Raw genomic sequence first — 15946 nt, forward strand, 5'->3', positions numbered from 1 at the left:
TCTCAATAACCATCTGGGCTTGTGCTGACTTTTCTGGATTTTTTTGCCTCAGAAAAACATTTAAGTCGGTGTGGCTCTGACCAAAAAGGGAGGTTCATTTCACCTGAGTCGAAATTAAGATCTCCACTGTCTCTACCTCCCCCTCCTCTTCCTGTCTTGCTATTATAGTCTGAAACCTTTTTTTTTTTTTTTACTGGCGACTGAAGGTTGTTCTGTTGCGGCTCCGTCAGGCATATCTCACTGCCCCTTATTACATTCAGACTGGAACCATGCACATTATCCTGTGTATGTGCCACTGCTAATGTATGTTTGAGAGTGAAGGAGTGCAAGCCTCCTTTTGTTGATCTCCCCACTGCGCCGGAGTCATAGAGCTGAGGAGTGAGGACGGGGGGGGAAAAGGAGAGAATAATGATCCGAGAGAAACACAGCAGTGGATCCCCAGTCCACCCACACTGCTCAGCACAGCACAGCAACACTGCACTTTTGTCATGTCTTAGTTCAGAGCCACATGCAAATGCATAAATCTTTCATCTTAGACAGCGCTCTCGCTAAGGAGTCCGTGCAGACCATTTTGTTCCCTTGAAAATATCAGGCAATAGAAAATAGGAAGGAATTTCTAATGCCTTTTTATCTGCACACACAGAAACACTACTTAATTATTTTCTCCGAAGCTGAAGAGCGCCAAGTGCCCAATCACTCATGTCACTTTACTGAATGACTTTGTGTGTTTGTGTATTTGTGTGAGCTGTATATTTTTGCTGGGGCGTGGAGTAAGAATGGTAACCCTGTCACAGCTATTGCTCACAGGAGTCAATATGTTGTCAACATCTTTTTACGCTGTGTCAACAAGTCTGCCGTCTGTTTGGTGGAAACAGAAGTGACAGGACGGTGACTGCCACCCACCGAGTTTTAGTTTGGTTTCCATATTGACAGAGTTTTCACTATGGGCTTCACAAGTACTGTCGAATTCATTCTGAACACCCGTCCAGCTTCATTTTCTGTGCTGACACACAGGTACTGATGAATTAGTGTTCTGCTTTTAAACGGAAAGACAGATGGGTCAAACGACTCCAGTGGTGCCATTTCCACATAATGTGGAATATGTGCGCTGTCACTTTGCATAACAGCAGATAATGAGAGATTTGTGGCTCTGCATCCACATGGAAATGGACACTTTAAGTCTTATAAACGGACACTTGTAATGCACAACAGTGTCACAAAGTCAAAAAGGGAAATTTGGATGCTTGTTCACAGTATTTTATTGAAATGGCCCTTGTTCTCGGGCCTGAAACGAGTTTTTCCCTCTTGCTACCTCTGCCTTCCTTGTTTTACAAGAGTCCTTTGCCTTGAAACTTTTGTAGAATGTTCAATGACAAATGTCCTTGGAAAAAAAAACTGGAGGGAGATAAAATTCCCTTCTGGCTGAAAACTAAGGAAAAGGTGGAGTGGCCTTCCATCTGAAAGCCATGAGCTCTGTTCTAGATACAAAAGACAACATGCTCCCAAAAGTGTTTTGGACATATGCTCCTGGTCCTTTCTCTACACTTTTTATAGCCAGAGCTATTAAAGTACTTAATTCCCATGCCAAGTGTCGTCAGACTCCCCCCGTCCCATTTCAAAAATGGTATCTCCATTTGTGCTGATGAGCTACTGTGTGCGGTGCCAAGGTGAACAGACTTGTAAAAAGCAGCCGTTTTTCATTCTCTCCCGGCATTGTGTGACGGTAGAAATGACCTCATCAACAATGCAGACCTCATGTATAAAATAAAGTGCAACCATTGTTCCTATTAACGCCATTCAACATTCTCTGCTGCGAGGGAGATCTCATGTTGAGTGACATCTGCATTCACACGCTACCTTGCACGCACTCTGCAGTCATGTGGCTCATATTATTGAGTGACGTGCACGCGTAAATACACATTTAAAAAAACTCATTTTCTCATGCGTAGTGTTTCAGGTGTCCGCAGTCCTCTCTAAGCTAATTAGTGAAATCTTCAGACAGGCTGCTCCACACTGAGAGCAGATGGGGACCGTATGATGCGTTGGCTGACCTGTTTATCCCCCTTCCATCTCCTGTTGTTGTCCACTGTGTGACTGAAAGGCATTACTTTTAACCCGAGGAGGTATAAGCTCATTTTAAACAGCAGTCAATTTCTGATATTAGAGTGCAGCTGAGAGTCCACATGACCAACCGTGTTTTGAATGAGAAAATCTCTTCCCCCAGTGGCCACTGTGCAGCCATGATGATGCATAGGAAGCAGGTGAGAAACGGCTTTATTGGTCAGTGGGGAGCTTGCCTCCTTGTTCCTAATTATCATGAAGGTTCAAGATATAGGTCACAGCGTTTGGAGGAACAGGCACACACTCTGTGGTCCTTTTGTGTGGTCCATGTAGGCCACCACCCAGTTAGAGACAAAGGGTTAAAAGTTCATGGTTTTCTCTGATTAGAAGAAATGCTGTATCCTGTCTAACACTTTTCTTTTCTGTTGTCCTTTTGCTGTTTTTTCTGCTGCTTGCTCTGAACAGGTAGCGCCGGCACCTCTGTTGTGTTTAACAAGAATGGCGATGCTCCAGGGCGCTACGACCTGTTCCAGTTCCAGATGACCAATTCCTCCACCCCAGAGTATAAGATGGTAGGACAGTGGGTGGAGACCCTCCAGCTCAGGGTATGACAGTTTTCTGATACTGGGAACACACAAACGACCGACACCCAATTATAAATGTTGTTTGTATGCTTGTATCCAAAAAGGAGATCCACACTCAGTGATGCTTTTTATGTTTTCCAAAATTGAAATCTCTTATGTGACAAGGGGTTGCACATTATTTGCATCTCAAATATGGAGAGAGCTCAGGTGCAGACGTGTTTTACTTACAGTCTAATTGATGTATTTTAGGTGCAGAAGATGAATCTGTTTGTGCAATTTAGCAAGAAACAGAAAGTGTTACTCTTTGCGCAGCAGATAAATCTTCCAAAATTCTTCCTCCAACAATCAATGTAGAAACATGTTCATACACACATTCTTGTCGATGTGTTGCCTACTAATGTAATCCGATAATTAAACGTATTCCACATTCCTACATTAAGATACTTTTAGACTTTATTTAATAGAAGAAGTTTTTATAGTTGCACTTGAAACATGATTTTCTCAAAGGTTATCACTATCCCAACAGCTGCCTTTAAGAAGAGTAAAAAAACATGCAATTAAACCAACAGAAGATTTTAAAATCAGAGTGTGAAGGGGGATAAAAGGCAGTAATTTTAGTCTGTCATATTTTGCATGCTATTTAAAAGGTTTGATATGTTTCTACTTGTAAAGGGATGTTGGGGCAGGACTAAAACATCAGAGGGGACTCGATTTGAGAAGAAAGCATAAAAAAAACAGTGAGCTTAGCTCTTGCTCTGTTGTTGGAGATCACTCCTCTACCACTGCATTGGTTGGAGGACAGACGGTGCAGGAGAGTGGGAGGAAGAGAAAGAACATGTTTTTAACCCAAGTGTCAGTCTGTATATGTTCAGTCTTTGGCAGCAGAGAGCTGCTGAAGATGTTGATGTTGTTAGGAACTGACAACTAAATACACACCTCCCATGTTCCTCCTGGTGCTCAGCAGCTCTCCTGCAGGTTTTACTGTACATGATGGGACTCAAAATCCATGATCGCATTTTATCTGAGGGAATTTAAGGTACACCCCAGAGTGTAAGATCAATCATATGAAAGCTCTTGCTACTTCACAGGAAAACGGAAGGATTTTAATATAAAACTATTTGAAAATGTAATTTATTTGACTTTTTTGGCACATAGAAAAAATAGTAGAACCCATGGGATAAAAGCATAGATGAGACATTTTTCATTTCATGGAATCTTTAAATAACTTTAATTTACTTGCAAAAAAAAAAAAAAAAAACTTTCTAATATTAGTAGTAGGTGCAGAGCTTGGTTGAAATAACCTATACTGAATGAAAGGATGAAAATGAGCTGAAATTTCTGTGTATTTCTATGTGACAAAAAAAAACAAAACATGAGATTTACATACAGATGAGTTAACATTTGCATAATGGTTCTCGAGATCACAAGAATTAAACACAACCGAATGGATTTGATAGCACAGGTGGAACAATGTCTGTTGCTGGGGATTTGTGCTTCATTCTGTTTAAGTGTGATTACAAACCAAATGCTGTTACAATACAATTATATTCCAATGCAATAGGTATTACTTTATTCACTACCACATAAAGAGGAATCTAATTTAAAGGTCACCCAGGAATGAGCATCCTGATCATCGATAAAAAAGTTCAATGTTACGATGTTCTGGCTCACAAAAGCTCAAATTAACTGTAAAATTAACAACTGTAGCAAAACCCAAATGAAAACTATAGCAACCGTACAAGTCCAAGGTGTCAAAAATCTTGCTTCTGGTCTCCATGGAAACAGAGCTGTTGGTCTCATTACTGTTTCCACACTGGGTGTAATCGGGAGGTTTTCCAGAGAGCACCATTCATTGTCCAAATAACAAATGGCACCTTCATGCCCCCAGATAAATGGCAGATGATAATCTGCCCAGACACCACAGAAACAACGCATTTGTCATACAGGTACACACAACACAAACAAACTGCAGACGTGTGTGTGTGTGTATGTGTGTATGTGTGTATGTGTGTATGTGTGTGTGTGTGTGTGTGTGTGTGTGTGTGTGTGTGTGTGTGTGTGTGTGTGTGTGTGTGTGTGTGTGTGTGTGTGTGTGTGTGTGTGTGTGTGTGTGTGTGTGTGTGTGTGTGTGTGTGTGTGTGTGTGTGTGTCTTTCTTTGCTGCAGCTCTGTATGTGCAATTATTGTTAGTTGCAACATTTGGAGGAGGCTATGCTATTTGTATCCTTAGCTGGACTCATGTTATATGTGATGGTATTTGTACCTGCTGAGGTTTATGTTAAGGAGTGACTACTGCCCCCTAAAACTCACCAATTAGCACGTTATATTTTGTTTGTTGTTTATCAAATGTAAAAAATGACAAAGTTGTGGTTTAACATGGGTTATGTGCCAGACTATTTCTTGGGAGTCTTCCTGTGGTCATATAGTCACCGTGACATTGCCAGGCAACCAGCAGTCAGTTTTTGTATGGATTAATTACCTGACATTAAATACATTGGTGTTTTGTTTGGTGCTGTTTCCAGCTAACTGTCTCCTGTTGGTGGCTTCATATTCAGACAGACATGAGAGTGGTATTGATTTGCTCAGCTAACTCACAGCAAAAAATAGAATACGCTTCTAAAAATGTCAAACTAATTCTTTAAGTTATGTGTTATGTGTGTTCAAATTTGAACAAAAATGAATTTGTGTCCATTTTCAGTAACATTTTATGCAGCTCTTGTGATTTTAATACTCATTCACTCAAAACATTTGTTTTTATGATATCAGCAGTTTTAGTAGACAATAAAAAAAATTGGATTTCCATATTTTTTTTGCTCTTTTTTTTTGGTTGAACTCCAGTAGATTTATTTTGGTTCATGTCTGATACTGTATATTTCTGTGAAACTGTCTGAATCATGTTGGCGTATCTTTAATCTTCTGGTGCTTTCAGAGCCACGGATCAGTACACGTTCATAATAAATCAAAAGATCAGCTCAAAGTTTTATGAAAGCTTTTTGAGCACCATAACAAAACATGTAAGAGCCTTAAAAAAAAATTTAGGCTGAGTTGTACGTTCAAACTATAGTTTGAGCTTAAATCATGAAACATCTCAGAGAGTTATTGGATTGGAATTCCAGATAGTTCTTCAGTGTTTCTGTATACTGCACTTTTCATTTTGATGACAAGATCATAAATAGAAATAGCTCTGCAAAGTCTAAAAGAGGCATTTTGCAATCCCAAATCCCATTCTCCTTCCTTCTCATCACATATTTCATACCTCACTGACTCCTGTATTAAAACATAATGTCTTTTGCATTTCACATTTCTTTATTTTTATTTCACTGAACAAAGGTAAGCTCTGTTGCCATGGTGATTTCAATTACTTTCAAGTATTAGAAAAGGCAATCCCTCTAAGAAATTGTCAAGAAAGATGTTGTACTTGTGTTAGGTTAATCGTTTTTTTTTTTTTTTGTTATTTTTGACTACACTGAAGTTTTTTGGTTTTTTTTAGGTATGTTCAAAGATTGCGTTGCACTTTGTTGTTGCAAATAGTGTAATTTCATGAGATTCATAATGTAGTAATTAGTGGCCAGTTGATAAGCTGCATTGGAGCTGTTTATGAATGTTTGCATCATTTTAGGTAATCTTCACCATCCACATGGTTTCTTATCTTTGGTGGTAACTCTGGCTTATCTCTCTGTTGCTAACCTTCTCTTCCTGCGCTGTGTGTCATCTCTCTCCCAGCTGGAGGAGCTTCAGTGGCCAGATGGGGAGCAGGATGTGCCGATCTCTGTGTGCAGTCTGCCCTGCAAAACTGGAGAAAGGAAGAAGAGGGTAAAGGGCATGCCATGCTGCTGGCACTGTGAGCTGTGTGATGGCTACCAGTACCAGTACGACGAGACTTCCTGCAGACTGTGTGCCTATAACATGAGGCCCAACCCCAACAGAACCGCCTGCCAGCCCATCCCCATCGTCAAGCTGGAGTGGCACTCCCCCTGGGCGATAATCCCCGTCTTCCTGGCCATGCTTGGCATCATCGCCACCATCTTCGTCATGGCGACTTTCATACGCTACAATGACACACCCATTGTTAGGGCGTCGGGCCGGGAGCTGAGCTACGTGCTGCTAACGGGCATCTTTCTGTGTTACATCATCACTTTCCTCATGATCGCCAAGCCTGACGTGGCTGTGTGTGCCTTCAGGAGGATCTTCCTGGGCCTGGGCATGTGCATCAGCTACGCCGCACTGCTCACCAAGACCAACCGTATCTATCGGATCTTCGAGCAGGGCAAGCAGACGGTCACGGCCCCGCGATTCATCAGTCCCACCTCCCAGATCGCCATCACTTCCAGTCTGATCTGCGTGCAGCTGCTGGGCGTGCTGGTGTGGTTTGCTGTGGACCCACCAAACACCATCGTCGACTACGATGAGCAGAAAACCATAAACCCCATGCTGGCCCGCGGTGTGCTGAAGTGTGACATCACAGACCTACAGATAATCTGCTCACTGGGCTACAGCATCCTGTTGATGGTGACCTGCACCATCTATGCCATCAAGACAAGGGACGTACCAGAAGACTTCAATGAGGCCAAGCCCATTGGCTTCACTATGTACACCACATGCATAGTCTGGCTGGCCTTCATCCCGATTTTCTTTGGCACAGCCCAGTCGGCAGAGAAGGTGAGTCATTTCTTTCTCTTTTGCTTTCTCTCTCTCTCTCTCTCTCTCTGTCACCACCCCTCTCTTTGTCTGTCTCTCTCCCTCCTCTCACAAATTTCCCTTTCATTCCTTCGGCCCTGTTTTTATCTTGTCCAAACATGCACACATGCATATTTGTGCAAACACAAAACGAAAACACAAATACACATTCACACACACATTTAGTGACTGTATAAGTTATTGCTTCATTTTCTTATGATTTCATATTCACATGATTCCGATGTGCATGGAAACCCACACTTGGACCACCACAGACAGAAAAAGGCATATCAAGGCGGAGGGAGACTGGATGTTAAGCACCAAGAATACTGAAATGCCTGAGGAGTGATACGGGAGGGGATGCCCGCAGCTCCAGATGCCATTATCTTAGCTCTCATGCCTAAGGCTCAACATATAGTATTATGCCTTACTCTGGAGAGAGAGACAAACGGGTTGAGGAGGTGGAAGAAGAGGAGCATGAGGTGCTAGAGGAGGAGGAGGAGGAGGAAGACGGGGAGAAATGGGGGGGTAAATAGAAGTTTGATTCAACACATTCCATCTCCTGACAGCTGCGCACCACTCAACAAAGCATTTGACATTGGGTGCTTCTGGAGTTGATTGAGAATATGACACTTTGACCTTCTGTGCTAGTCATTGCTTATCTGGCCGGCACTGGGCGGAATACAGATGCATTCATCTGCTGGGCTCATGAGCTGCGCATGCTGCTTGGCAGGCCATGTGTGCAAGACAGAGCGGCGGGGAAGTTTTCCACTGACAGAATATCGATGCTGACAGGAAAGTGTTACTCCTAACCTTTTGAGAGGCACACCGTTCAATATCCTTCCTGCTAAGCTACCGCATGAGATGGATCAGAAAGTGATTTTCCTCATCTCAATTTGCTGCTGATTTCATAGATGAATTACACCCTCAGCAGCGATTAGGAGTTCATTATGTTACTCGTGGCGACTAGCGAGGCAGTAATGTGTTTATCTTTCCCCTTTATGCTGTTAACTCTTTCTTCACACCAGCTCCTGCCTTACACTCACCTCCAGTTCACACCACAGCATCTTGGTGTAATGGGCTTTGTGGGTGCATCTCTGCTTACTCCCCAGCCACTGCTGGTGAGAAGTGCCTTTGCATGTCTTGATAACATCCTCTGCGAAAGCAGCGCGTATGTAGTTCAGGTGAAGTGAAGCGATGTTATCCATCATTTCAGCTTACTTATGCTCAAGTTTACAACACTCGCTCCTCACATCTGTTTCTGCAAAGACTGTACTCACTGGCTTATAAGATTCCTTCATGAATACTTCACTAAAACAATGGTACAAAAATAGTGAAAAATAGTGTCATTAGGTGACAGGTGAGATTTATGCTGTTGTTGCTTGTGTGCAGATCTGCACATGAATAAACTAGTGGAGGCTAAATGTGATGCTTTATGCTCTCTTAAAGTACCTTGCCCTATGGTGTTTTTATGTGCAGATGTGGCTGAACACCCACACAGATTTGAGTCATCTCTCTCACCCCAGGTTGTCCAATATCAGAAGATTTATGAAAACACTGAGATGATATGATGCCAGCTGCCAATGATAATCAAAAAAATTAAAAATCAGCTGCCTGTTTGACCTAACGTTGTTTTGTTACATTGTATTGCAGCAGAAGTTGTCACTGCACTGAGTGGCGTTTCTTTAACTCAACACCATTTAGATGCCCTTATTTTCCACACCTGTGACTCCCCCTCCCCCCTCCCTCTGTTTTGCCCATCCAAACTCATGTTGAGGGAAGCCATGCGAAAATGGTAACAAAAGATCACAGAGCAACCCCCACGCCCCCTCTGCCTCCCGTGCACCTGCATGTGCTCAGTCAACTACTCAGCACTCTCAAGTTAATGACTGTGAGAGTCACCAGCATCCAAATTCATCTATCCTCGGGCCTAGAGATCAGCCCAGTTTTGAAACAAATTCCAGGCCCGGGAGTCACTTCAAACAGACTTTTGAACAACCAGACATCACAGAGATGTGTAAAATGGTGTTCACAATCTCTAAATGTAAAGGGATGCTGTCAGTGAACACGAGAATTCTCTTATTCTGTAACGTCTTTGACCACAAAACAGAACGTTTCTTCCAGTTCAGAAGAGTAGGATGATGATATAATGAAACACTTCCCCTGAGGTGCAGAAACTTTCTAGTAAAACACCCACAAAAATTCAATCACTCTTTAAAGAGAATTTCAGGTCATGAAAGCTCACATACCATACAATAAAATTCACATGATAAATTGATAAATTTGACACACTGAATCTCAATAAATGTCTGGAAACCACTTAGGCTCTTGTGAGATGTCTCCTGTAACCACATGAACTTCTTGAAGATGGACCGTGCTGTCATGTATCATTAGCAATGAATAACTGTACTTTGCAAAAATGTTCTCATTCTATCTTTCAGCAGGGAAAATGAAAATTGAAACTTCTAATCCTCTTGTCTCTCCACAAACAACTACAGTTGACAAGAGTTAGACCCGACACTTATGGCAGACTGTAGACAAAAGGCTAAAGCTGGTCAAGTATATTGGAAAAGCAAAAAGGCTATATTTTTTAGTTTTGAAAATACGTGCTGAACATCCCTCAAGATGAAGAAGATACCACGACCACCAGCCTGTATTTATTTATCAAGCAAGGGGGAAAGCGTAACATCGCTGTTTTACACCACTCAGAGCTGCATAGTAGAGGTTAAGATGATGTGTTGTCGTTTTCACTTGAGTATTAGACATGGGTAAAAACTGTAATACAGAAAAAGTAGCTACACTTCTGTGTATGTAGGTTTTATGTCATGTTTGCAAAACTATAATACTAAAATGAATTAATTTAGTTTTATTTATTCACGCATACAAATGTAAAATAACAAAAGTCTACTGTATACACACATATATACATATATTTAAGCAAATCACGCAAGAGGGAGTGACGTGAATATCAGCACGGCTGTGATTCGGTCATAGATACAAGGCCACATGCAAGACAATTCAGTATCACGACCTCAAGTGTGATATTGCTTTTATACAACAGTTCTACCAGCGCCATATTAGTTAGATAAGCAAAAACAGATTATGATTTGTTTGTTTATTTCATCATTTCTTTGGCAATGCCAACACAAATAGTTCCACAACTGGACTGGTACTGGACTGTTGCTACGCAACACATTAACATTTTCCTGACCTGCACAGTGCACACTAGCTTGCTATTTTTTCTATACGTTACCTCAGGAGTGCGCTGGAGTACCCAGGCGTCTTCCCTTCATCCTCTTCTGACAACCATTTATCATTTAATTCAAATGTTATTTCTGGAAATAGATACATCTTTGCAAAGTTTGTCTAGGATAGATAACAACTGTTAATGTAACGGTGATTAATGGTTAATAGAACACAGCGGAGTGATACATGTAGTTAAAAGTCCCAGTGCTGCTGTGCTATAGAGCAGCACTCATGGAATGCCTCTAATCCAATCAAATTAGTTGGTCTGACCTAACTGTTGTATAAATGTATACATATTAGCAATGAATAAAAACATGACAATAACAAAATGAATGAAATGATAAAATGAACATAATCTGGCAGAAAGAAAGAAAGAAAGAAAGAAAGAAAGAAAGAAAGAAAGAAAGAAAGAAAGAAAGAAAGAAAGAAAGAAAGAAAGAGAAATCCATAGACGGGTGACAAGTAAAAGGGAAAACCTGGAGAACCAGGATGACAATGCCTCCATCCACAGAGGGATCACTGAATGGTCTTTATGAGTATGAAAGTGATGCTGTGGCCTTCTCAGTCACCAGATCTCAACCCACTTGAATGAACTCCTATGGGAGATTTCTGACTGACGTGATAGACAGTGCCGTCCAGTACCATCATCAAAACACCAAATGAGGGAATATCTTTTGGAAGAATGGTGTTCATCTCCCCAGTGGAGTTCACAGACTTGTAGATTCGATGCCAAGCAAGCACTGAAGCTGCTCTGGCAGAACATGGTGGCACTATACCTTAATATGACACTTTATGTTGTTTTTTTCCTTTGGTTTGTCACCCATCTCCATATTCAATTAAGTCGAGTTTTTTTTTATATTTTTTTTTATGTTTTTTAAAAGCTGAAAGATTTTGGACAGATTGTAGTGTTTGTGGAAACTGGTACCAAATATTTGGTCCTGTGACTTTAAGGGAAGATTTACTGCTCATACAGAAGTTGTTACCTGTGCATGTTTTGTAGTTATGAAAGTAAGAGTTTAGCATGAACTCATTTTCAAAGGAAACAGGTTTAATAAATAACTTAAATTTCACCTTCATCAATATGCCATTTACCTAGTATACACATACCTCACTTACACCTGGTATTAACATGCTACCTGTATCTGGATAAGGAAAAAGATATGTAAATGCCAGATATAATATCTATAATAATAATAACTGTTTTCAAATACAGATTTATCTTTATAACCTTGCCCCAAAACATAATGGGACCAGAGTTTGATTTTTGTGATCAAAGTTGAATTCATGACTGTGGAAATTGTTGGTTCTGACAGGGTCACTGTTTCAAAGCTTCATTTTGTTAAAAAAAAGCATAAGATTGTGAGGACACTGCTTTCTGCAGACACAGCATGTGTTCTCCTCTGCCCCCAGTACGCAGTACAGACAGTAAGTCAGCCACAACAATTACTAGGTTTTCATCAAAACAGTATCTTTGGCCCTCTGGAGTTCTCTTAAGTTTTGGACAAGGTCTGTCCAGTCAGTTCATTCCTCCTCTTGGATGGTTGATATATATGGGCCCTATTTAGAACAATGAACAAAACACAATAAAGACGGGTGGAAACCAATCAGTGTCTTGCCCTAAGATTGTTTTGATTATCACCTACCTGTTCAACAGAGGCAGAGCAGGTTATATGTCTCACAGCCTCTTTATCTACCAATCACGATGTCCACAAATAGGGACCTCCTCTGCTGAGTCAAAATGGAGGGAAGACCATCCGCACAGAAAGCGGTGTCTCCAATACGGAACAGGGCTTTGCAGCACAAAGCCAGACAGAGTTATTCATGACATGAGCCGGGCTGGAAAGTAGGCCACCCAAAAGAACAAGAGACATCCAGGTAGTTGAGAGGAGACTGCAAATCCTCTGGATCCATTATTGAAGGCATTCTCTAATGGGGCAGAGAGCATCCTAATTGTCACTTACTGAATCAAGTCCTTATCACTGTGTGCATTTATAGTGCTCAACCATACCCAACTAAATTGCCTTTGCAGTAAGTATATCCCTGGTGGGTATAATTATGAAAATTACCCTCAACAGCCTTTTGTCTAAATGGAAGACATGTCATTTGTTGTGGCTGGATGTTGGCATTTGACTTGTCAATGAGATGTAAAATTCAAAATCAACCATTTGATTCCTGATGAGGATGTTAATAAATCATTACTGTGGCTATAAATAGAGAGTTGCCAAGCGGTTGTGAAAATGACTTCATGTATTTATTTATGTTAAAGCAACAGGAATTAATTATGAATGTTCTGTGACAAGCTAAACATTCGAGTGGTGGGTGAGAGGGGCTAGGAATTTGGGTCAAGCTCATAAAGAGGCACAAAGAAAAACCCTGTCTCTGTGATTACAGACAGTAAGAAAAAGGATTTGGTTTGTGTGTGTTTGTGTGCATGCGTAGCTGCATTAGAGGGAGTAAAAGCCCACATACCTACACGTTTTTGTGTGTGTGTGTGTGTGTGTGTGTGTGTGTGTGTGTGGTGTGTTTGCTTGTGTGTGTGATTAGTATGAGCAAGCACCTAATGCTCATTGTGCGCCTGTTTTCCTGCATGGTCAATAAATCAGTTCTGATAGGGTCAGCATTGCAGCGTCTAAGGTATCAGAATCTCATTAAAAGCTTATTCCAGTCCTGTGTAGTTGCTCGCACCAAACTCTGTAGTGTTGCTATGGATACCAGACAGGTTACCAACTACCAAACACGGAAACACAGCACTGGGCGGAGATTCTCTGGTGATTATATTTGACGCCATGTCTACTCGCAATGCTTTGATCACTTCGCCCAATAGCTAATCATAACGGCTGCAAATTCAGAAGGCACAGCAACATTTCTGTTCTCACCCAGCGTCGAGTGACACAGGACAGAGTGCACTGAGAGCATTGTGATATTCATACAGTTATTAATGCATGGCGCACCAGCCAGATCACTGCCTCTGATGCTGCTCCACAGAGAAACAGGAGGCGATGGAGGGAGAAAGAAGCAGTTGAGTGTATTGGCATGTTGATGATATCAGGCATCTGAATGATTGGTGGAGATTGGAAGACAAAGGCATGACTGGCATGTAAATGGGTCCATCTTGTATGAGAGAAATTACCATTAGTCGTGCTATTTACCAGGAAAAACTGTATGCAAATGGTGACATTTCTCCCTCTCAGTGAATCGCTGAGCATTTCGCTGCTCTGCAGATACTACCCTGTGGTGGCTAATGTGTTTACAGTTGTATCCTCTCCCCATCCACATTACCAGTGGCTGACTGGAAGGCAGCATATAAGTGACGCTTTCAAGTGCTAAAGATTAGTGAGGACGCCTTGGTGATATGCTCTTGAAACAATAATGCCCCCTCTTGAAGTGATTCTTTCTCCTCCAAGACCCTTAAATGAAACAAGAGGCTCTTGCCTTTCTGCTGAATTACTGACTTCACTTCCTCTTAGTGAAATCACTACCTTTTAATGAGGTCACCATATAAAATTCATGTTCACCTGAATAATACCGGGATCTGGGTTATGTAAGTTCACAATTACAATTTGACAATGTGAAAGGTGTTATGTAATGTCAGAAAAAAGAATGTCACAGAAAGAGAAAGTGGCGGTGTAAGTCTCACATGAATGGCAGCCTTCTGAATGATCTTACCACTTAACGCAGTGAGAGCCTTTCATGGGCTGCACTCCACTGTATTTAGAGCAGCAGAGAAACAAATGCAGACCCGCTGTATAATGCAGATACAGTGTTCTTAGTCCAGACTTAGTCTGTTGTTGTATTTTACATTAACAAGGGCGCAGCTAGAGGGACTGTTAGAGGAGGAATAAGCAGCTGAGAGGCTGTAGATTTGTCTGATGAACGTTTGAGTGGAGAGATGCAACATCCGATGGGAAGGGAGAGAAGAGGTGACTGCAACATGTGGCAGTCATCGTCTGCCAATCTAGTCAAGGGTCTGAGTGGATGGACTCGTAGAAAAACGGCCACGTGAGGACATTTTGATAAAGACATGGTGATGCTTCTGCTATTGTCATTAATACGCTTGAACCATCTTCGACTTGAGTAAGTAGCTGCAGGTCAGGCTTTAATAAATGCTTCCTGATTATGTTACCGTGCGCATGGCTGCTCTTTTCGCCACAGCAACACACAGCAAATATGCAGACCACCTACATACTGTATCTGATAATAATGTTAGATCATCAAAACAAGAATTATCACTGAATTAAATTGTCAGTTCTTATCAGGAAGTTTTGTACTACATTAGTATATCAAACAACATCCCCTAATGATGTTGCTCCCTGTGTCAGATTTTTCTTCACTCTGGGAATGAATAAAGAAAGGACAACAACCAATGAACTTTTTTTTGCTGGATGCTCATATCTTGTTATCAGGCAATGGTTATTATTAGGTTTTGCCTCATCACTGTGCTCAGCAGTGTGACTGTTCTGTAATTGGCCACAGATGTTGAGCCATCATAGCTGCCTTGTCCCTCATTTTTCTTGATAAGTGTTTAAATGCTACTCCTGAATTATTTGTCTGCCTTATAGTCAAATCAAAGTCCATACCACAAACAAAGGAACTGTCCATTTATGTGAAGGTTTTCTGCTCTGTATTGAAATAACTTTTTATCTCTCTGTGTCTTCTTCCAGCTGTACATTCAGACAACCACCCTGACCATCTCCATGAACCTCAGTGCCTCAGTAGCACTGGGCATGCTCTACATGCCCAAGGTGTACATCATTATCTTCCACCCTGAGCTGAACGTACAGAAGAGGAAGCGTAGCTTCAAGGCCGTGGTCACTGCTGCCACAATGTCATCACGTCTGTCCCAGAAGCCCAATGAAAGGCCCAATGGAGAGGCTAAGACTGAGCTATGTGAGAACCCTGCTGCTGACCCCATGAGTAAGTGTCCCAGTGAGACAATCACAAAGCCTCAGAGCCCCATGCATATGCACCATGAACCATGCTCATTCAAGTTTATATGAGATCAAAAGGCATAAAAGATGACTTCTAGTCAAAATGAATTTAGATTTAAATATAGAATAATAAAGTATTTTCTGTATTATCATCCATTATCTATTTATACACCAGATTACCCTTATGGAAGTATACTTATAACCCTAACACTTATATCTGCTTACAAATACATTGTAGCATGTTATAAACCGTTTATTAGATTGGTATACACGTATACATATATTTATATACTGTGTGTGTGTGTGTGTCTGTACTTTACTAATTCTATTTACTATTTTATAACTGAATGCAATAGTTCAATAGTTAATTAAAGAACACCATATCAGTGCTTTTATACATTTGGTCACACATAAGTTAGCTCTAATTGTGATAATATTTATGAAAGCTAGC

The 15946-nt window shown here is 41.2% G+C and overlaps 1 protein-coding gene across 1 annotated transcript in view; it reads left to right on the forward strand.

The window, feature by feature from the left end:
- LOC130175161 (metabotropic glutamate receptor 7-like) overlaps positions 1 to 15946 on the forward strand; it is a 60755-nt gene that overhangs the window by 41156 nt on the left and 3653 nt on the right. The window contains exons 7-9 of the mRNA XM_056385466.1: positions 2527 to 2666; positions 6368 to 7303; positions 15229 to 15481. Of these exons, the coding sequence (XP_056241441.1) occupies positions 2527 to 2666; positions 6368 to 7303; positions 15229 to 15481 (1329 nt within the window). The remainder of the gene's footprint in view (positions 1 to 2526; positions 2667 to 6367; positions 7304 to 15228; positions 15482 to 15946) is intronic.

Source organism: Seriola aureovittata, chromosome 9, assembly GCF_021018895.1.
Source record: "Seriola aureovittata isolate HTS-2021-v1 ecotype China chromosome 9, ASM2101889v1, whole genome shotgun sequence".
Taxonomy (NCBI): Eukaryota; Metazoa; Chordata; class Actinopteri; order Carangiformes; family Carangidae; genus Seriola; species Seriola aureovittata.